General features: G+C 41.7%; 1 protein-coding gene across 2 annotated transcripts in view; it reads left to right on the top strand.

Moving 5' to 3' along the window:
- Window positions 1–21462, top strand: part of COL6A6 (collagen type VI alpha 6 chain) — a 143837-nt gene that overhangs the window by 45552 nt on the left and 76823 nt on the right. For both annotated transcript variants that reach the window (XR_006787811.1, XM_045857311.1), the window contains exons 8-12: window positions 4047–4622; window positions 6528–7097; window positions 14701–15044; window positions 15129–15207; window positions 19131–19285. Coding sequence is in view for 1 of the 2 variants with exons in the window: in XM_045857311.1 (XP_045713267.1) it covers window positions 4047–4622; window positions 6528–7097; window positions 14701–15044; window positions 15129–15207; window positions 19131–19285 (1724 nt within the window). In the remaining variant the exon portion in view is untranslated. The remainder of the gene's footprint in view (window positions 1–4046; window positions 4623–6527; window positions 7098–14700; window positions 15045–15128; window positions 15208–19130; window positions 19286–21462) is intronic.

Below are 21462 nucleotides of genomic sequence, written 5' to 3' on the forward strand. Positions count from 1 at the left end.
TAGGGCACTGAGGAACAATTAAAAAGGAGTGTTTGAATATTCGACTCTCAAATTGGCAAGTGATAGGGAATGTATAAAAAATATGCCTTAGGATTTCCTTCGACCCCCATTACCTTAACTGATTTGGAGGAAAGAGGTCCAGAGTAAGAGTTAAGGACAGAGTAAAGTGGCCCCTGTATCAACAAGAAAGTCGATTTTCTTACCTGCCACATCTAGAGTTACCCTGGGGGCTCCTCAGTAGAGATGGGAATATGAGTATTCCCTGGGGCCGACCTGTTCCCCGGGCACCTTCAGTCCTCAAGAGTAGCCATGGCCTTGGGAGATGACCCCTTTCCACTATGGGAACGGGGGGCAGTCTACCTTCCAGTGCCAGGGATCAGAACTGAAGTTCTTGCATAGAGGACAGGGCCTCGGAGGTGGCTGAGTGCAGTTCTTTGACCAGTGTCCAGGGCGTTTGCACTTATAACAGGTCTGATCCTTTTGCCCCTGATTCCTTTGAGGCCTCCCCGAGCTCCCCTGATGGGGCTGGTTTCCGCCAATGGCACTACTAAAGGCTAGTGCAAGGAGCTCTGCTTGCCTCTCCCTTTCCTTCTTTCCCTGTTTTCTTTCCTCCAAATCCCTATTGTTAAAGACTGAAAAGGCTGTATCCATGAGCTGATCTAAGGGGGGTCTGCAGGGCCCATTTGTAATTTCTGAAGCTTCCTGCGAATATCAGGGGCAGATTGAATTATAAAATGCTGCCCTATCAAGATTCGACCCTCCAGGGGATGAAGGGTCCAAGTTTGTATATTTTTTGGAAGGCTTCTACTAGTCTGTTTCTGAAGAGAGCTGGGTTTTCTTCCTTGCCCTGAAAGATTTCCCTAACCTTTTCATAATTCACAGGTTTCTTGATGCAGTTTCTCATTCCTGCCAGTAAGCAATCTATCATTGCATCCCTACTCCGGATCCCTGCCTGAGTATTGTATTCCCAGTTAGGTTCCTGGTCCGGGACAGCTTGGGCAGCTGGCTGGTTAGTGCCAGGGTTCTGGGTATGCAGCTGATCTGCATACTTACGGGCCTCCTCCCAGATCCGCTGTTTCTCGTCTGGGGAACAGCAGGTGGTCAGAATTATGTACAAATCCCTCCACGACATACTAAATGCTAGAGTAAGAGTCTGGAAATTACTAGTGAAACGTGAAGGGTCCTCTGAAAAACTCCCTAGCCTGTCTTTACATTGTTGTAAATCAGTTATAGAGAATGGCACTTGTACCCTTATAGCACCTTCAGGGCCTGCTACCTCCCTCAAGGGTAGGAGTGCAGAGGTGGTAGGGAGATAAGAAGCGCCACTTCTAGTATGTCCTGCAGGGCTGGGTTTTTCCTCAGCTGGTGGCTTTAGGTTATCCATAGCATAAGGTGGTGGAGAGGTCGCTCCCTCTAAGGTAGGGGCAGAGACTTCAGAACTCTGGGGTTCTCTTAATCTCCCTTGAGAGACAGGTGGGGGAGCTAAGGAAGGGTATCTTCTAATTGATCAACACTTGGGCCTGTAGGTTTTGTCAGGGTGGGGCTGGAGCAAAATGAGGGATCTCGGTACAGAGCCATAAATGCCTGCACGTAAGGAACTTCAGACCATTTGCCTTCCCTCCGGCAGAATAGATCTAGCTGTAGGATAGTATTATAATTTGTGCTCCCATTCTCAGGCCATATCTCTCCACCCCCTAATTTATACTGGGGCCAAACAGTGTTACAAAAGAAAACTAATCTCTTCTTTTTTTAAAATTTTTGGGGTCAAATTTATCCCAGTTGCTAAGAATGCAACCCAATGGTGATTTGGAAGGGATGGAAGATGTAGTTCCCATCTCGACTGCGGTGATCCTAAGAGAGAAGAAACACAAAGATACTCCTTTGCAGACTAGAGGCGTCCCTCTCTTTGCTGCCCTTAGGAGATTCCTAGTGGGCCATGGGCGTCCCCTGGGATCCCACCGAACTACCAGACGTCTCTGGCGAAAGAGATTCTAGTGAGAAAAATACTCCCTTGCAATCAAGAGGCGTCCCCCCTTTTCTTGCCTCAGGAGCTTCCTAGTGGGCCACAGGGCGTCCCCTGGGATCCCACCGAACTACCAGACGTCTCTGGCGAAAGAAATCCTAGTGAGTGTCGGCCGACAGAAATTGAAAAAGACTTGAGAGAATCACCACAGTCTACTTTTGTCTCTAACTATTGGGAAGGAACCAGTCCTGCATTCTTGAGCAATTGCCTATAATCCTGAAAATCCCAGACTCTATCCTTGTGGCCCTAGTACATTTCCATTTCTGTATTCTTCATCTACGGGGACCCTCATTTTCCTGTAAGCTTTAATATCTGGGGCAAAGGAAGTGTCTTACTAGAAAAATAATTTCTGGCCCTGTAAACCATTAAGAGGAGCACCAAGATGACCTTATTATAAAATGACTCCTTTCCAGATCACAAAGAAGACCCTTAAATATTCTATGTAATTTTCCAGAGCTTTAAGAAATTGTACCTGCGTCTGAAATCTCCCAGAAGGGACCTCAAGCGATGTCTAAATCACCACCCTTCATACTGGAGGCGTATCTCATGGAGGGACAATGAACTGAGAGGGGAAATTAAAATACCCTTATAGAAACAAGTAAACCACCTTAGAATTCCAAATTCAATTAATTAGGTAAAAGTGGCTCTATGCAGCCATTCTAATAACCAGCGACCAGCAGGTACCTGTTGTGCAGTTCTGAGCGATGTTGCTGCTTACAATGATAGTATACACGTGGCAAAGATGGGAGTGGCTCATTCCTGCAACTGTACTTAGCGCTAGCCTAACAATGACCCCAAGGTAGATATCTTAGTACAAAGACAGCAGGAACCCTTCATACATAAAAAGGCAAGTGGGGTGTGAGTGAAGGTATAAAGATCAGAAGTCAGTTGGGGAGGAAAAGCATAAAAGACTGTCCGTGGGCCTGATGAAAAGAATGCAAAAGGAAGTCACAGTGCAGGTGAGGTGGTGACTGATATCCCGCTTGGAAGGTCCGACTATGCCTACTGGGGGGAGTGGCCGCGGGGTGGGGGCAGTGTTTTGTGCTTTCCACAGTGTGCCTGACCGTTGTGCGGACATTTTCTTGTACCTGGCGGGGACTAAGGCTAACCCCTGTTCCGCATCCAAGTTATCCTATCACAGGAGTCTTCAAGCGGCGGGCGCCCTTGTGGCTTTTAACTGCCCGACCTGTGCCCGCAAATTAGCGGCCGACCTTCCATCACGGAACATCAGAGTCACCGAAACAGAATAGGTGATAACGGAAAAGGGCATCCCGGGTGTCAGAGCAGCAAAGGGGGCTTACCACTCCGGTGTCTTCTCCTAAGCTGGCTCGCCAAAAACTGTCACAGGTGTGCACAGGTGTGCACAGGTAACCAGGTTCTTAGTGATCGAGAACAAAGAATTGAACCGAACACACAAAGTTTATAGCATAAAGAAAGAGGGGAGGTTTATTAAGTGATAGTACACACCACAGGACACAGGGAGTGAGCCAGCTCTGAGCAGAGGAAAAAAAAAGGGCACGTGGGCTGGGGGATTCTATTCTTATAGAGGCAGAAGCCCCCCTGCTAGTCTTTGGCGGGCTTTTCCTGCGCAGGTACAAGGAGTTGGATTTCAAAGCTACTGCGCATGCGTGGTTTCCCATGACTTTCTTGATTGGCTACTGGAGAAGGGAGTCCCACAATGTTATTTCATTATAATGATATTATAATGAATCAGGGGTAGTGCGCAGGCGCATTCTATGATTCAGAGTTGTCCCAGAAAACAGGAACAACCCGTCTTAGGGGGTCTTTGTCATGTATAGGTGTTTTCTACCTCAGCCCTGCGGGGCCTCGGGAGCTTCCTTCCTGACTACCTCCTGCCTCAGTGACACAAATATATGCGTATTGTGTATGTTATCTGAGGAATGGGCATTCTAATATACAGTTTGATCCCATGGAAAGGAGACACAATTAAAAAGCAGGAGGGGGCAGGTGAGTCTCCCATGATGTCCAAAGCTAATCTCATGGTTTTCCTTTCTCCTCTTAGAGTGCAAGCGATTTGAAGTTCTAGACGTCGTATTTGTAATTGACAGCTCTGGCAGCATTGACAACAATGAATATAATATCATGAAGGATTTCATGATAGACTTGGTGAAAAAAGCTAACGTTGGCAAGAACCAGGTCCGGTTTGGGGCTATGAAGTACGCTGGTGACCCGGAGGTGCTGTTTTACCTAGATAACCTCGACACAAAATCGAAGGTGATTTCAGCGCTGCGGAATGACCAGGCCATGGGGGGCAGCACCTACACTGCCAAGGCCCTGGACTTCTCAGACCACATGTTCACTGAAGCCCGGGGCAGCCGCCTGCACCAAGGGGTCCCCCAAGTCCTTATTGTGATCACCGATGGGGATTCCAATGATGCAGGAAAGCTCAATGCCACAGCCAAGGCCTTGAGAGACAAAGGCATTCTCATCCTGGCTGTGGGGATCGCTGGTGCCAACCCTGTGGAGCTGCTAGCCATGGCAGGGTCAAGTGACAAGTACTTTTTCGTGGAGACTTTTGGAGGCCTGAAGGGGATATTTTCAAATGTGTCAGCCAGTGTGTGTAACACTTCACAAGTAGGTAAGGTTTGTCAATTAGATTTTTCTTAATGGTCAGCAGAGGTCCCAATGAGGGAGAAAGCAATGCCCCTCAGGAGTGAAGCTCTCCAAACAGGGGAGGGGCAGCACTGATTGTTTGGTAGGGCATTGCATGCGCCCTCCTCCCCAAGGAAGAATGCATTCTACAACATTCCTACTCACTCTGGCCTACACTCTCCTAACAATGGGGAATTCATTGTTTTTTTTTTTTAGTAAGCTTTATTTATTGGAGCACAAATTTGTTTCCATGTCATTTCCATCCATTAGTTTTTCTTCCTGCTCTTTACACAAGAAATCAGATTCCATCTCTTCCTAATAATCAGTGATCATTTCCTGAAGTCTTCTCTCCTCCAGGCTATGAGTCTCCAGTTCCTTCACCTATTTCTATTATGACACAAGCTTGTTTAAGAGATGGAGCCCAGTAACAAACCTTCTATTCCAACCCCAGATGTTTCCAGGGCAGAGTACAGTAAGACTTCCTTTGCCCTGGATGCTGTGTTTCTATTCTCGCATCTGGAGATTGCATTGCCACATGTATGCATGCATGCATATATACACATATGTATGTATGCATGTATTCATTCAATGTCATTTCACACCATTTCAAGGGGAGATCATGATGTATTAAAATTCCTTATATTTATTAAGAGTATTATACTAAAAATACTGAGTATTTTTTATTAAATGAATTGCTATTAATCTAGGATTCCACCATGTTGGTGCAATTCTTTTTAAACATTAACTTTTCTGGTTTTCACATGCATGGCCTCCCAAGAATGCACCTACCATCTTTCTCTTTCACAAAACCAACAATCTTTTTGGGTCTTACCGAAGACTAGGACAGATCTCCTGCCTTCTGGCAGCCAGTGCCTAAAATTTGATTTGTCCTTTTTAAGTTCACTGTAAAAGTTGATACTGCATTTTTTTAATGAGAAGTATTCCCTTGGGCAGGAAAAAAGTACTTTATTTCCTTCACTTGAATCCGAAACAAAGAAATTTAGTAAGTTAACCAATTCCTGAAGAACCTAGTTATCATATTTCTTTTTATCTCTCTTCTGTATGTCTCAGCCATGGGACTCCCAGACACCTTTACTTTTTCACGAGGCTGACATGAGATATGAGTTAGGTCAGTGGTGAGGGCTCTGGAGACTTCAGGGAAATGTTAATGCTTACCAGAAGGCTAAGGAGGACCCGTGCCAAGCGTAACTCATTCGCTGGCCATGGTCTTTCATAGTCTTTCTGTTTCAATACCAAGGAAGCACCTCTAAACTATACTGCATTGTTTGTTCAAAAACATTATTTTCAAGTGGATATTTTTACTGGTATGCACCTGAAAGGAAGCTGATAAAGTAGAAAATGAGATATAGGTCAGATGGCATGATTTTAAAACTTCAATTTGTGTTAATAAACAAAAGTACTTACTGGCTCCACCAGTCAGGGAGGCCAAGTCAGTACTCCAGACTGTGTGTGTCTTGGTCTGAATCTCTAAATGGATGTGTGCTATTTTGGTTTTCCTTGCTATGCTAGTGCTTTCACTGGGTTTTCCAGAAGGCTAGATTGCAGGTAAGGACAAGTTCTCTGTAGCACCTTCCTGGAGAATGTTCCCCCATTCTCCAGCACCTTGGGGAAGAAAAATGGTGGAATAAGGCCAAATGGAAAAGCTAAAAGCAGCAGAGAGATGGGAGAGCTGTTCATGCCTGGGGGACCTTTACGAAATGATTTTTTTGTTTTTCTCCAATTAATGTGACCACAGGGCATCATAAGATAAGAAATCACTTTCAGAAATACCGTTTCTATATAACCACACACATTTCATTTACTCTGATTGGGTAAAATAAAGAACAACAATCTAATCTCTTTTTGTTGTTCCCTTTCCTTGTCCTTATAGATTGTGAAATTGAAGAAGTAGATCTCGTTTTCCTCCTGGATGGCTCCACTAGCATTGGTTCAGAAGACTTCAAGAAGATGAAGGCATTCTTGGCATCCCTCGTTCAAGACTTTGACGTCAGCGCCAACAGAGTGCGCATAGGAGCCGCCCAGTTTAGCCATAACTATCGTCCGGAGTTCCTACTGGGGAGGTTCACGGGCAAAAAGGAGATATCATTGCAGATTGAAAACATCAACCAGCTCTTTGGAAACACACACATCGGCGCTGCACTCCAGAATGTGGGGCATTACTTCCAGCCACACATGGGCAGCCGGATAAATGCAGGTACCCCACAGGTACTGCTGGTCCTCACAGATGGCCAGTCCCAAGACGAGGTGGCTCAGGCCGCTGAAGACCTAAGACACAAAGGCATCGACATCTACAGTGTGGGCATCGGGAAAGTGGATGACCAGCAACTTATTCAGATCACTGGGACTGCGAGTAAAAAACTTACAGTTGATAACTTCGATGAACTGCGTAAGGTCAAGAAGAGGATAATTCGCAACATCTGTACTTCGGGTGGTGAGAGCAGTAAGTATTCAAATGTGTCCCTCATATTCACTCCTCCCCTGTCTTCATTCACAGTGTCCTCAAGCTCTGTTTGCAGCTGGTGGGAGACTTCAGACTGGTGCCTCTGGATTTCCAGTTGGACTTTTCACAGTTACCAAGTGTTTTTTATGTTTTTTTTTTGTTTTGTTTTGTTTTGGTGACTTGTGGATTGAGAAACAGGGCTTCTGAGAGACCTGTCTTTTTTCTCTGTCTGCTGGGAGAACATGTCCCCTTTGTGAATGGGAATCTTTCCATTTTAGAAGGTGTGAGGAAAAAGCCTTTGGGTATAATCTTGTTGGTTTCACAGGCTGGAAAACATATACCAAAGAAATAAACTATTTGACGGGCTTTGGTTGCCTAGCAATGGGGCCTGAGGGCTGTGGTACAGGGATGTACGGGATGAGTATAGAGGTTTATATCTTTACTATGAAACTTTACTGCAGAAATTAGTAACTGTTTGAAATTCTGCACATTGTGATTTTTCTTTTCCAACAGATGGGAGGAAAGGTTTTGAAGGAAAGATAACTTTTTCTGTTTTTATAAATGCACCCAGAATGTTGGCCGTGATTCTGTGTAATTACCCATGGTAAACACCAACCCTGGATTCTCACCAGGGAGAGAAAAGCTTGTACAGTTGTTAAGAGGCAGCTCCAGAGACAGACATTCTGCTACAAATTTCTGCTCGATGGCCACTTTTTCTTGGACAGGTTTTTCACCTTCTGTAAGTTTAATTTTCTCATCTGTATGATGTGTACAGTAGCAGCACCTAGTATACCTGAACAATGATTAAAATAAAATTTAAACAATCATCGTGAAGCTTAAATGAGAAAATGCCTAGTTAAACTTTCCAAGGGAGGACCCCCAAATGCCCAGGAATTTACTTATTAAAAATTGTGCATTTATTCTTACATGTTAAACTTCAGTCACTTCCACCATACTCTCCATTTGATGTAATACACCTATTGAGACATTTTTCCACTGCTCAAAACAGTTTTTGAAACACTTGTTGATTTTGATGCCTTTTAGTGCTTCTGCCATTTTTTTGTTTCCCCTCTTCTACAATGGTAAAACATTCTTTGAGGACCTTTTTCATCCAGGGGAAACCAAAAATAAGTCACGCAGGGTGATATCACATGAACAGAGAAGGTGCAGCATGGGGATCATGCTGTTTTTTGGTCAAAAACTGCTGAACACTCAGTGCAGTGTGGGCAGGTGCTCACATAAATCACCCATCATGAAATGGGCAAATGCATTGAAAGAGTCTTCAAAAGAAATCCACTGAAGCCACACACAGCCTCTCACAACAATGCCAAGTGGTACACTGATACTGATGGGTTCCTAGAACATTCACCTAGTGGGGGAAGCCTGTACAAGAGACCCACCCTCCAGAAGAAAATTCCAGTTTTGGGGGGTTTCTCCCCTCGTACTTTGAATAAGCATGACACCAGAGATATGATTATAAAGTACTCTATTTTTGTCTACCACTGACCCATTAAGTTTATTTATGGGGGCCAGCTCTTCTCTTGCCCCCATTTACTTTTAGGAGATAAGTGAACCTCTTCTTGCTGGTTAATGTGTCCATCCCATTATAACTGTTGTAACTCTAAACTTCATTCAAGGTCACTCTGCTTTCCCAACCTGCCACAGGCTGCTCACTTGTCACAGAGACAAGGTCACATGTGGTTGATGTTTTACCCATTGTTCCCACCTACCTTCTTCTCCCAGACCCTGTCCTCTTCTTGCTCACCATGCTTTCTGGCCTCCCCAGAATGGGCTGGGGAAGGGAGAAGAGCTAAAGAGCTACAGGGAAGTTGGTGCTTGATGGCACTTGTCAAGAATTGGTTTTCTTTGATGATAGCCCATGTCTAAAGTTGGGTTCATCCTTGGATCCTTCAAAGATTTTCCCACCTGCCCACCATCATCTCCACCCTCACCAAAGCACATTTCTCAGGGGATCTTTCCACCATAGTTTCCTCGAGGTACATAAGCCTGTCTCAATTCCAGATGTTCCCTTATGCCTTTCTCAGCCTCTGGTCTCCTGGTGATGCTTTCAGCTTTATTCTGCCCCTCCAGGAATAGCCTTATTGGACAGGAAATCAAGGAGCCCACAACAACTTTTTCTCACATATAACCATGGAAGTTCCAAGGGAAACAATAACACCAATGTCCCTGATAAACACTGGAAGTTATGTGCCCCCCACCCCCAGCGTGGCCACCTCTCCTTTGCAGAGACAGCAGCATGCCATCCTGTGTCTTGTTCTTTAGACTGTCAAGGCTTGTGTCATCTCCAAGTTATCTCTTAAAGCTCCTCTCTCTTGACTTAAAGAGGAAATTACCCCCTTTCCTTGAATACATGTGTATGTGGTTTAGAGAGCTCACCACACATCAGCAACTCTCCAAAAATGCTCTTCTGAACTTCAGGTCTTTTATAAGACCCAATGTGTAGGCTAAAGCTTGAGTCCCATAATTGACCAGGGATGATTGTCTTTCTAAATCCTGCTTCATGATCTCCTCATCCCTTGGAATGTGCCTGGTGATCTCAGGCAAACCTACCACATTAACTTACAGTTTCACATGGAGTACCCATTACAATTATTAGGGGGAGAACGTTATCTTGGAGCTATCTAGTTAGTCTCTACTTGGGAGACTAAAAGAAAGCCACATGGAAAGTCAAAGCCAGGGGTCTATCCTCCAAGTAGTGAGTTAGTGAGCTTTAAAGGAAATAGTCATGAGTGCAAAATAAATAAATAAATGAAAGAAAGAAAGAAAGAAAGAAAGAGAAAAGAACTCCAAGATAAACTTGAAGTCATTACCACAGCAAGCAAGAATGTGAGGCCTTTTTAGCCAAGCTGTGGGCTGAGGACCGATGAGGCTGGAATGAATGCTGATAAAGCTTCAAAGGCATGTCAAATATATTAGAGGATACCTGTTCTTCTTAAACTGTAAACTCTGAACTTAGGGAAATCAGAGGGTAGTCTGGTGTGGCTCAAAGCAAACCACACTCACAGCCTGAACATCTATCTAGCTTTGCTTTTATTAAAATATGCATAACTTTGGAGACATCACTGTCCCTTTTTAGTTTTTCTCACTCGTGATGGAGATGGGAGGGAAGTGACTAAGGATCAATATTTCTTGAGCATCTATGAAGGTCAGGCATGGTGCTCTGAGCACTTTAAGTGCATTATCTCATTAGTCTCCCCAAACCTTATATGGTTTATATTTTTATTCCCAATTATAAATAAGGAAAGTGGGATACAATGGAATATTGCTAACTTGACCCAGAACGTACAGGAAGTAACAGACTAAGCAAATTTTGAAAGCTAGGTCTGTCTGACTCCAATCCAGTTTTTTGTTGTTAAATTACGCTGCCTGTTTTCTTAATATGGTTGTTGTCTAGAGTGTCTGATGCTGATGTTCTGAAGAAGTAGTGCCTCAGTGTTCTGCTTCACCAGTTTATATCTGGAACTTAAGACATCATGGGTCTCTACCTTGACATTGTTCCCACAAGCTGCTGCTCCCTGAGGAAACCATCCACTGTTAAGCTGTCACTTCCAACGTCAAAATCTAGTAGTAGAACTAGGAACCTTCCTGACCTATCATCACTGGCTACCCAGAAAGTGGTAAAGTAAGGTGGTTTGGCATATGGACTCCAGACAAGCCTCCACGCTTGGAATTCAGATCTAGTAATAACTGTGAGGCAGTAGTAATAACAACAGTGTGCAGGCTGTTCTGTCACAGTGGCCTCTTCAGCAGAAGAGTTCCTACTTAGTCTATGTTTCATAAGGATACGTGAGATCATGAACAGAAAGTGTGAGTAAGTGTTTAATGAGCATTAGTAACTGTCACAGAGTTTGCAGAGGGCATATTGAAGTGATCTTATAAATGCAAAATACATAGAGTGATGAGGTTAGTTCACAGGGCAATTGACCAAGAGTTCCTTGGTTTAGGAACTTTAATATTTTAGCAACATTTAGAGCCATATTCAAATGTAATGTCTTAAGATACACCAAACTCCCCCAAGCAACTAAACTCCAAAGTCTGGGGGTTTTGTTTGTTTGGTTTTTTTAACCTTTGTTCATACCAATGTTCCTGATTTTTCTTTGAGCCTGGCTGTTCTGACTACCTAGAGAAGAGCAGGCAGTTCTCAGGTTGTTAAAGTCCTGTTTTGTTTTTTGGGGGGAGGGGCAGCATGGAGACATAATTAGATAGCCAAAGAATCAAGACTACCTCTTGTTGGTTTGATCTCCAAAGTATGTAAAGAACTCACACAACTCCACTCCAGGAAGACAAACAACCCTATTAAAAAGTGGGCAAAGGACCTGAATGGACACTCCTCCAAGGAGAACATGCAGAGGGCACAGAGATATGTGAAAAAATGCTCAACATCACTAGCCATCAAAGACATGCAAATTATAACCCCAATGAGATACCACTTCACACTGGTCAGAATGGCGATAATTAACAAATCAACAAACAAGTGTTAGAGAGGTTGTGGAGAAAAGGGAACCCTAGTGCATTGTTGGTGGGAATGCTGACAGCTGCATCCACTGTGGAAAACAGAATGGAATTTCCTCAAAACAAAAAATGGAACTGCCTTTTGACCTGGCAACTCCACTGCTGGCAATATACTCGAGGAATCTTGAAACATCAATTCAAAAGAGCCTAAGCACCCCAATATTCATAGCAGCACAATTTACAATAGCCAAGTGCTGGAAGTAACCTAGGTGCCCATCAGTAAATAAGTGGGTCAAAAAATTGTGGTACATGTACTCAATGGAATAGTATGCAGCAGAAAGAAAGAAGGAGCGTCTACCCTTTGCAACAGCATGGTTGTAAGTGGAGAGCATGATGCTAAGTGAAATAAGCCAGGCAGTGAAATACAAATACCGTATGATCTCACCTATAAGTGGAACCTAATCAACAAAACAAACAAGCAAGCAAGACATTGAAATAAAAAACAAACTGACAGTAACCAGAAGGGAGTGGGGAGGGGGGAACAGGGGGAACAGGGGGAACAGGGGAAGGGTTGTCAAGAAACATGTATAAAGGACCAATAGGCAAAGCCAAAAAGGGGAAGGATTGAGGGTGGGAGGAGGTGGGGTGTGTGGCAGGGGAAAGTGGTAGTGGAAAAATGGAGACAACTGTACTTGAACAACAAAAAAATAAATCTGTCTTCTAATCCTATTAATATAGCCTACCCTCTTGACAGTATTTCTTAATAAGCATCTGCCATCATCAACTCCAATTAAGGACTTTCTTTATGAGTCAGTTAATTAAAATGAGCTTTTGGGTCTGGCAGTGAACCGTGAGACTGTAACTGTCATTCCAATCTTTTTATGTTCTTTGTATTTTTATTTTGACACATGTTATCTTATTTTCATAGGAAAGAAAATTAATGCCCAGAGAGGTTAAAAGAACTTGCCAAGTTATTTAGTGATAACAGAGTCGTGACTAGCACATCACTAACATAGAGCTTTGTGCCTTCCCACTCGAAGACCTCTCTCCTCCAGGCTTCCACATGCTGGTTGCAAAGACTAGTCAAATGCTTAGAACACTGGTTTTACTTCTCCTTTTTATCATCCTCTACAGCCAGTTCTGTGGATTAGCTTCTTAATTTTCCTTGCACTTATTACTCCTATTCTCACTCCTGCTATCCTCATTTAATCCTTCATTTCTTTTGGCAAATCCAATTTTAGCCTGCTAGCTCAATTCCCGAATGATCCCTGCCTCTTATTAACTTTGAAGGCTCCTGATTCCAGAGCAGTTGTCTCTGTAGAGTTTGCAAAGCCATTACGTAAGAGTCCGTATGTTTAGTGTGGCCTCATTCCTCCAATCGTATTTAGATGCATGGCTGCTAACTGGATTTGCTCCCCCAATTCTATTCCTTGGATCACATTATTATGGGATTATTTGTCAACTGGAATTGGTTAAAGAAGCACAAGGAACTTATTTACTAGAGTTTGTCCTTTCAGTAATCCAGACAAAAAATTAAAATACTCAATTTCTATAGGGGACAGTTCCCAAGATTATTCAGTGACATTTTGGCATTTCTGTCAATGTTTGTTTTTTTTGCAAGAGGCTGTTTTTCTGGAACACAAACATTTTGGTTACTGAATGGTTTTCTGGCTGGGGGGGTTAAAACAGTGCTCATTCGAGAGGGAAATTTTCAATCTCAAGATAGAAATGAAAGGATCTAGATTCAAGAGTAATTTTGGAAAGGACATACTCTGATGCTTCCTCCTGACTAGTTTCTTCCTCTTCACCTCACTTTCTGAATATTGGAGAAGAGATGTTTTCCAGTAAAGTATTACAGTAAAATAAGAAAATCTACCTTCCAGATTTTCTTGATAACATATTGACTCACTTCAAATGTCATGGTGAAAATTGATTATCAATTATGGCCTTTATTTTCCCTCATCTGACCCCTTTTCCATGAAACACGAGTCAGGTTACTGGCCCTTGTTTTAAGAATTGAAACTGACATTTCCATTTCAAAGATTTGCAGATGTTCCACTGGCCAATGTGTCTAGAGTTAGTGAAGGCAGGCATTTGTCCACACAACAAGTATCTGAAAAATTGCTTATCTAAACAAAGCACATTAAAAATATACACTCTTCCCCTTGAACTTACCAAGCAAGCTGGATGGTGTTGAATTTATTGGTAAAAGTTTGAAGATTTTAGCCAAGCTAGAAGTTCTTGAAAGAAGAGTGTGTGTGATATGTCACAAGACTTAGTTCTCTAATTATCTTCCCTTTATGAGGCTCAGCTTAAAATATGAAGTCCCTTCTAGTTTCTTCAGTGCTTAAATGTCCCTGGAGTGAATAAGTATAGGAGCAAAGCATTTTAAATGTAATACCCTCTTTGAGTAGTACTTGAACCCCAAATGGCATTGGCTTTGCCTTTGTGAGTGGCTGAGCTCTGAAGGCAGCACTTTCTTTGACAGGGTTAAGTACAGGTAGTTCAGTGCCAGGGCCTTCACCTGTGGGGCTTAACCCACGCAAGATCTCAAAGGATCTGTTGGAGCATTTGTTTCTCTTTGTAATTTTTCTTTTCTGAATGGATTTTAGAGGACAAAAAGAGGAAACAGGTGCCTTTTGGAAAGATAAATCATCAAAACCATTCCTTTAGACAAGTTTTTTTGTGACTTATTTTTCTAAATGACTTTCTCTATGCCAATGTTTTTATATTTCTCTTATAATTCAGTATTTGTTGAATGGCCTGAATTGATAAGTAGCATGATATGAATTTGCTTTTTTAGACTATTAACAGTTCTGCAATATACTTTAGATATTTAAATGACTCTGCATAGCTTTTCCTATAACCTCAAGAAAATTTTTCAGAACTTCGTTATAGAATCTTCTAGATTTTCTACCAGTGAAAAATAATACTATATACTTACACTTTTACAGGTTATGAAAGAGTATTTCTGAGCCTCTTCCATGACTCCCTCATGTTCTTTCTTATTTTCCAACTTTGTAACTGGAATAGAAATAAGAATTCCAAATCCCTTGATTCAGACGTGGCATCTAAGTCAAATATGGTGATCATTTGATCTAATAACATATGCTTTTCTCTTGAACCTTAGATTGTTTTGTGGATGTTGTGGTAGGATTTGACATCTCAACTCAGCAGAAGGGGCAGACTTTGCTCGACGGTCAATCTTGGGTGGAAAACTACCTGCAAGACATCTTACGTGCCATCAGCTCCCTTAATGGGGTTAGCTGTGAGGTGGGCACGGAGACCCAGGTTAGCGTGGCTTTTCAAGTGACCAACGCCATGGAAAAATACTCACCCAAGTTCGAGATCTACAGTGAAAACATACTGAATAGCTTGAAGGATGTAACAGTTAAAGGACCGTCTCTTCTCAACACAGACTTCTTGAGTTCCCTGTGGGATGCATTTCAGAATAAATCGGCTGCCAGAGGCAAGGTAACTCGGTTTTATTTTATGTGTTGGTCTGTGGCTGCAGCAACCTCCTTTTCACTCATGTTTCCTTTTTGAATACTTTCCTAGGTAGTTCTCTTATTTTCAGATGGATTGGATGATGACATTGAAACACTCGAACAAAAATCTGACGAGCTGAGAAAAGAAGGTATTGAACATGGGGGAGGTGTCGGGAAGGGATGTTTATTAACTTTTTAATCCCGGAACTCAGCTCTGGCTCTTCCATGTCCAGTCACTCAATCCTGAATTCTCCAACCTTTCCACTCTGGATGCACTTGATGAAGCAAATGAGTTCTCAGAATATGCTGGCATCTCCCTTCTTCCTCAGGCCCTATGTATATGAAATAGCACTGAATACAAAGTCCTATTCTTTCTCTCGTATTACTATATTAGTTCTTCCTAAGCTTTTCTGGAGAGTGTTCCTGCCTCACCTTATCTAATATTACTACTTCTTCAGTATCAACAGAATGGAACCATGTGTTTCTCTTTGACCAAAGAATGAGAGAGTGGGATTATTTTCTTCTAACACTCCTAAAGTTTGCAGAGTCGCAAGCATTCTTGGACAAATTGACTCATGTTCTGGGATGTTCTAATTAGTTCCTTTCCTTGGGCCACAGAGAGACCAACACCATAGTGTTTATGAGTTTGTACAGCTCTGGCGTGACTCTTTAGGCTTTAACAACTGGCACCCAATCTGGATTATTATTGTTTCTACTAACATTTATGGATCAGTGCAAGAAAAATGCACCCAAATGTTTGGGTCTGACAAAGAAGAGAAAATCTTTCCTATAAGTAGGTGCTGTTGGTGCCTCACCCAGCCTCCTTCTTCCAGCCAGGACGCCCCAGCCTCCAGCTGTGAGTGTCAGCTGCTAACAACTCCCAGGTCCCCCCTCTCTGAGGAATTGCCCTTGGCCAATGGGAGACCCTCACGTGGAAGGTTGCTCCCTGTCCCACCCCTGGGAAGCAGGTAGAATACAAAGGGTTGGATCTTTGCCTCTAAATAGCAGCATATGGTGCAATTTATGCTCCAAGTTCCTCACGGAATCAGGCTGGTGCTAGACTGCAGCTGAAACACTGTCTTGCTCAGCTCCCCTCCTGCCCTGCCCTGCTCCCCTCACCCCTTTGTTCTGAGAGCATTTCTCAATAACTTGTGTGCAGCCAAATTGCTATCTCGGCCTCTGTTTCTAGAGAATCTGACCTAAGATATCTGCCTCCAAGGTTAGTTATTAGACACAGAGTGGATTCTGTCTTTGCTCTTTGGTTCTCTTTCTCCAATCTTAAACAAATTGCAAAGTTCACTGAATTTACAGCTGGAGAATGAGGATTTTTTATTTTGCCCTTTATTTCCTAAATCTGCTTTTTCTGTATTGTATCAAGTCTTGGCATTTCTTTCACAAGCTGTAGTGGAAATTTTAATTAACAAGACCTTAGAATGCTTAGTTTGGATGGGTAGGGTTTGTTTGTTTTGTTTTGCTTTTTAAATTTCAGCTTTTCTTTTGTGAGGAAAGATGTACCTCTTACAGACCACATCAGAGTTTTCTCCAGGAAGTTTTTCTTAGAACACCTAGATTTCTAAGACCAACCTTTATTCTTCCAACTCCCAAGGAAAATTTAATAAATAGATTTCAACTTCAGAAACTAGATTTCTCATATCCTCAGAAATTCAGAATGTTTGAGGAGAGATAAAGGGATGGTGGCCATAATGTTCTTTGGAAAGTATCAAATGAACAAGGAGTATCTCTAGCTCTGGCTCTAAATATGACTTCACCATATTTAAATACACATGACTTCAGATAATGATGGGACCTATGACTCATTGACCTAGGAGAGCCTCTCCAGCTTTAGCTCCTGTAAACTGCTATATTTCACACACGTTAACTCTGCAGTCACTATGAAACTAGAAGAGACCAGGAGAAAAAGACCCTCAGTGGTGGATGTGGCTTTATAACTAATCCATGTAGATTGGGGTTTGAATTAGTCTCTTAATTTTTAAAGATCCAGTACTCTAGAATCTACTCAGTGATTATGTATCTTGCCAATTTTTTAAAGACTTTTCTTCCTTAATATATTTTTAGGAATTGAAGACACTGTATTTAAGATCATATGATTCACTTATTGTGGGACTCCGAAAGGAGCAGGATTGGAATCCCTATCCTGAGAAAAGCAGTTACAAATGATAGTTCTGTGAACATTTCCTGCAAATCAACCATTCCATGGTTCTCCTAACGCTTAAGTTTCCTGGGAACTTATAAGTAAATGTGAGATTCCCCGCGCCTTATAAATAAATTCACTAACATGCCTTCTCTTAATCATTTACTCCAATTGATGGACTCAGCATCCCTCATTGTCTCTCCCAGCCCTCCCCATCGTCACTTTTCTCCTCATCTTCCTTTCTGGAACGGTCACTAACTGTCCCTGTTTGCTTGAGACAAGCCAGAGGCTATCAGCACAAAAACCAGGAAAGTCCATGCAAACCAGGACAGTTTGGTCACCCCATTCTCTGGTGTTTCTTCCTTTATTTCACCTCAGCTGACCACTCTGTTACCCTCTCCTAGAACTTGAGCCTCCCTAATGTGTCCCTGAAACTTTATTCTCTGCATTCTCCTCTTTTTCTACCCTTCACTCCGTTCAGAACCACATGCAAACTTAGATCAGAAGGCAGTCTTAGCTCTCAGTCAAGTCCTTGAATGTTTCTTTATTCTAGTCCACTGATTTCCATGTCTCATTCAAAGAATCCCTTACCCATCCATCACCAAAATGAGAAAACTTACACCAGTGGGGTCGGGTTTTTATAAAGCTAAGTTTATTCAATTTTAGGACTGGTGTTTATGATTATGTCCTTAGTACATTTTTGTTATTAAAATGTCCTTTGGGTCTAGACTTTGGAATTGGGTTCTCTGGGTGTAAACCTAAAAATACCATCTGAGCCAGTCATTTAACCTCTGCAATCCTCAGTTTGACTGTCTGTAAAATAGAGCCATAATCATATACACCTATACAATTGTATTTGTATCAAATAAGATAATGTATGTAAAGCACTTAAGCAACTTCTAGACATGTAGTAGCTGCTCATAAATGAGAGCACAACTGTTGCTATGGTTACCACCACCATAGTGATTGCCAGCTTTATTACTACCATTATGTAATGTTCCTTCTTTGCAAAATATGTTAGTCCTGTCAGTCCCTAAAAGTTTTCTTTGAACTCTCCTGGTCTATACAATCCCAAAGCCCACGGGCCGCAGTTCTTGGTGCTTATGTGTCATTTGTTTCTAATTACCAGACAAGAGGTCTTTTACTGTCTTTTGCTTTCTACAATTTTTTTTAAGATTTTATTTATTTATTTTTAGAGAGGGAAGGGAGAGGGAGAGAGAGAGAGAGAGAGAGAGAGAGAGAGAGAGAGAGAGAGAGAGAGAGAGAGAGAGAAACATCAATGTGCGGTTGCTGGGGGTTATGGCCTGCAACCCAGCAATGTACCCTGGCTGGGAATTGAACCTGGGACACTTTGGTTCCCAGCCCGCGCTCAATCCACTGAGCTACGCCAGCCAGGGCTGCTTTCTACAATTTATTATCTGCTCCTTATGAGGTCATTTACGTCTGTGCTCCTCCAACTTGAATGTGCACACCAATCACCTAGGGGTTTTATTAAAACACAGATTCTGATTCCGTAGGAGTGCCATGGGGCCTGAGATTCTGCATTTCTGATGTGCTCCAAGGTGGTGCCACCCTACTGCGCCATGGACCCCCTCCCTCTGAGTGGCAAACATTCAGAATACTTTCTCGATACATAAATTCCCTTGTACTTGAGTGTATTCTGTGAACCCTTTTAAACTCCCTACCTCACTGTTGTCATTTCCCATCTCCAATTTAATTTGTTCTGAAAAACGCAATTCCTTTGTTCTCTGATTAGTCTTGTTACTTGTCAGCTTTACAGTGTGTGGTCGGGGGAAGTGGACAGTGAAAAGAGGGTTCCTCTTGCGACCATTTTCCTAGAATAACAGTTCGGATACGTGTGCACAAAGATTAAAATAACAAGCCCTTCTCACCTGGAGAATTGTACATTGTGTTGGATAGGCCTGAATGCCCTCATAACTGTCGCTCTGGATGGAGCCACAGATTCAGGTGACCTGGCTGATCTTCCCTACATTGAATTTGGGAAAGGATTTGAATACAAGACCCAGTTCACTATTGGAATGGGGAATCTTGGGAGCCAACTGTCAAAGCAGCTGGTAAGTTGTTCAGAAAAGGCAGGTGAGTTTAAATTTTCTATTTCTTTTGTGTATAGGCTTAATATTTATACTCATGAATTTGAAATGATTTTGTCACTTGGGAGTGAAGAAAGACTTTTCTGAATTAGTGAATAGCTGAAATAAGAGGGTATTTTGAAGGAACTGTAAGATAGTAGAGGTGTGTAAAAGCATGTTTAATTTATATACGTGGCTGAAAAGGAAGGAAGAAAAAGAAACTAAACAGCACCTACATTTGACTTTGGGTGGTGGGCACACAGTGTAACATACAGATCATGTATCATGGAAATGTATACTTAAACCTACATGATCCCATTCACCCATGTCACCCTAATAAATTTAATTTAAAAAAATAGCAGCTACACTTCTCTGAAATAACAGTCGAGGAATATAAGTTCCAAAGGGAATCTGAGACTTGGGAGGCAATCAGCAGCTCCCTCAGCCAGCCAGTTTTCACATCCCTCGTGGATCCTCAGGGCCACAGCTCACCATACCGAGTATGATTCTAGTGTCTGCGATGTGTATTTTCCCCACAATGAGGCCTGTAAATGAGAGCCAGTTACATTTGGGGTTTAATTATAGAGAAAGCAGTCTGCTCCAGTGTTGAGAGAAAACTAACGATGTAATGATAGACTTCCTGTGTTGTACTTTGTGAGCGATCGAAAGATTTTGCTGTCTTTGACTAACCAAGATTTTTGCCTTTATCACCTAATGTCTGTATGAGATGCATTTCAATCGTATTTCTTTTAGAAATGTACAAGAATTCAAACTAGAGTGGTTAATGTTACCAAGTCATGTGGCACTACTTTCACCTTAATAAATGGCCAATAATTTATAATCTTCTTATAATTTACAAAGTCCATAATCTGCATATTGGGACACTTTCCAATAAAGTACAAGCTTCTGCTATGTACTTTAGAATTTCTATATAAGTAGATATTTCAACACAATTTATTCAGTGTAGTAATCATGTAAAAACAATTGATTAAAGAATATGAAAGTTTTGTTTGAATTTCTTTATACATAGGAAAATACTGTCTATTTTTTAAAATGTATTTTTCCGTCTACTACTCTTTGAAATCTGTAGTGGTAGGTCAGAGAGGGAGGAAGTTATTCATCAAAACAAAACTGTCAGTTTTTAAATATTACATAAGTGCAACACTATACGAGAAAAACTTAATTTTAGACATATTAATTTTAATGTTAATCATAAGAGATTTGATATTGTAGGATTTTGGTGATCCAAAGAAAATTGATATCTAGTATGAACTTGGTGAATCTATTTTGCTATTATTATTTGTTTTCATATATTTCAAGTATTATTGGTTTCTCAGAGATTTGCAGAAAAATAAGAATTTTCTGATGTTGGAACAGAAGCATTATATAATAAGAAACAAAGAGGAGAGATTGCTAAATAGTTATAACAGAAAATTTCATTTTCATCACATTTTAATTTTGATAGGAAACTTCTCAACACAAAGATTGATTCTATCCCACTAAGGCAAATCATGGCATTTACTATAAATAGAACTTTCCTAAGCATAAATTTTGTGGGTTAATTATAAAACTGCCATGGAATATGTCTGTCTTTCAGGGGATGATTAACTAGGTCCAGGATGAAATTCAATCACATTTTTAAATATAAAATATGATGAGAATATGATCTTTGGGCCAGAGTAGATAGAGGAATATTCTCCTCGTGCCCCCACCTCTATAGCAAGTGCTTCTGAAATGCCGACTATGCAATTGGTGTTCTTGAAATCCTGTTACACACAAACTGTTCTGGAAGTGTGTATCAGTGGACTCAGTTCCAAGCAGTGTGACACTGGGCTTCATCTAAATCCTTTAGCATACAAAGAATTCACAAGACAGGAAACAAAGAAAGCAGCATGCATTCATTTTATTGGACAGAACACTGGGGACAGAATTATACAGGGTGATCAGCAACACTATGGTCAATGCTGGGATGGTGGAAACAGGAAATCATGTAAATAAATTATTAGGTCGGCCAAAAAGTCTGTATGGTTTGTTCCATAAAATAAAAGACACATTTTTCATTCTCATCAATAACTTTATTGATTTGGATATTTTGCTTATGTCGGCTATCTCCCATGTGGTATAATGTTGATTGTTCTATTTTATTTATTTATTCTTTATTC

The sequence above is a fragment of the Phyllostomus hastatus genome, unplaced genomic scaffold (assembly GCF_019186645.2).
Source record: "Phyllostomus hastatus isolate PE091 unplaced genomic scaffold, TTU_PhHast_1.1 phas_scaffold_129, whole genome shotgun sequence".
Classification (NCBI taxonomy): Eukaryota; Metazoa; Chordata; class Mammalia; order Chiroptera; family Phyllostomidae; genus Phyllostomus; species Phyllostomus hastatus.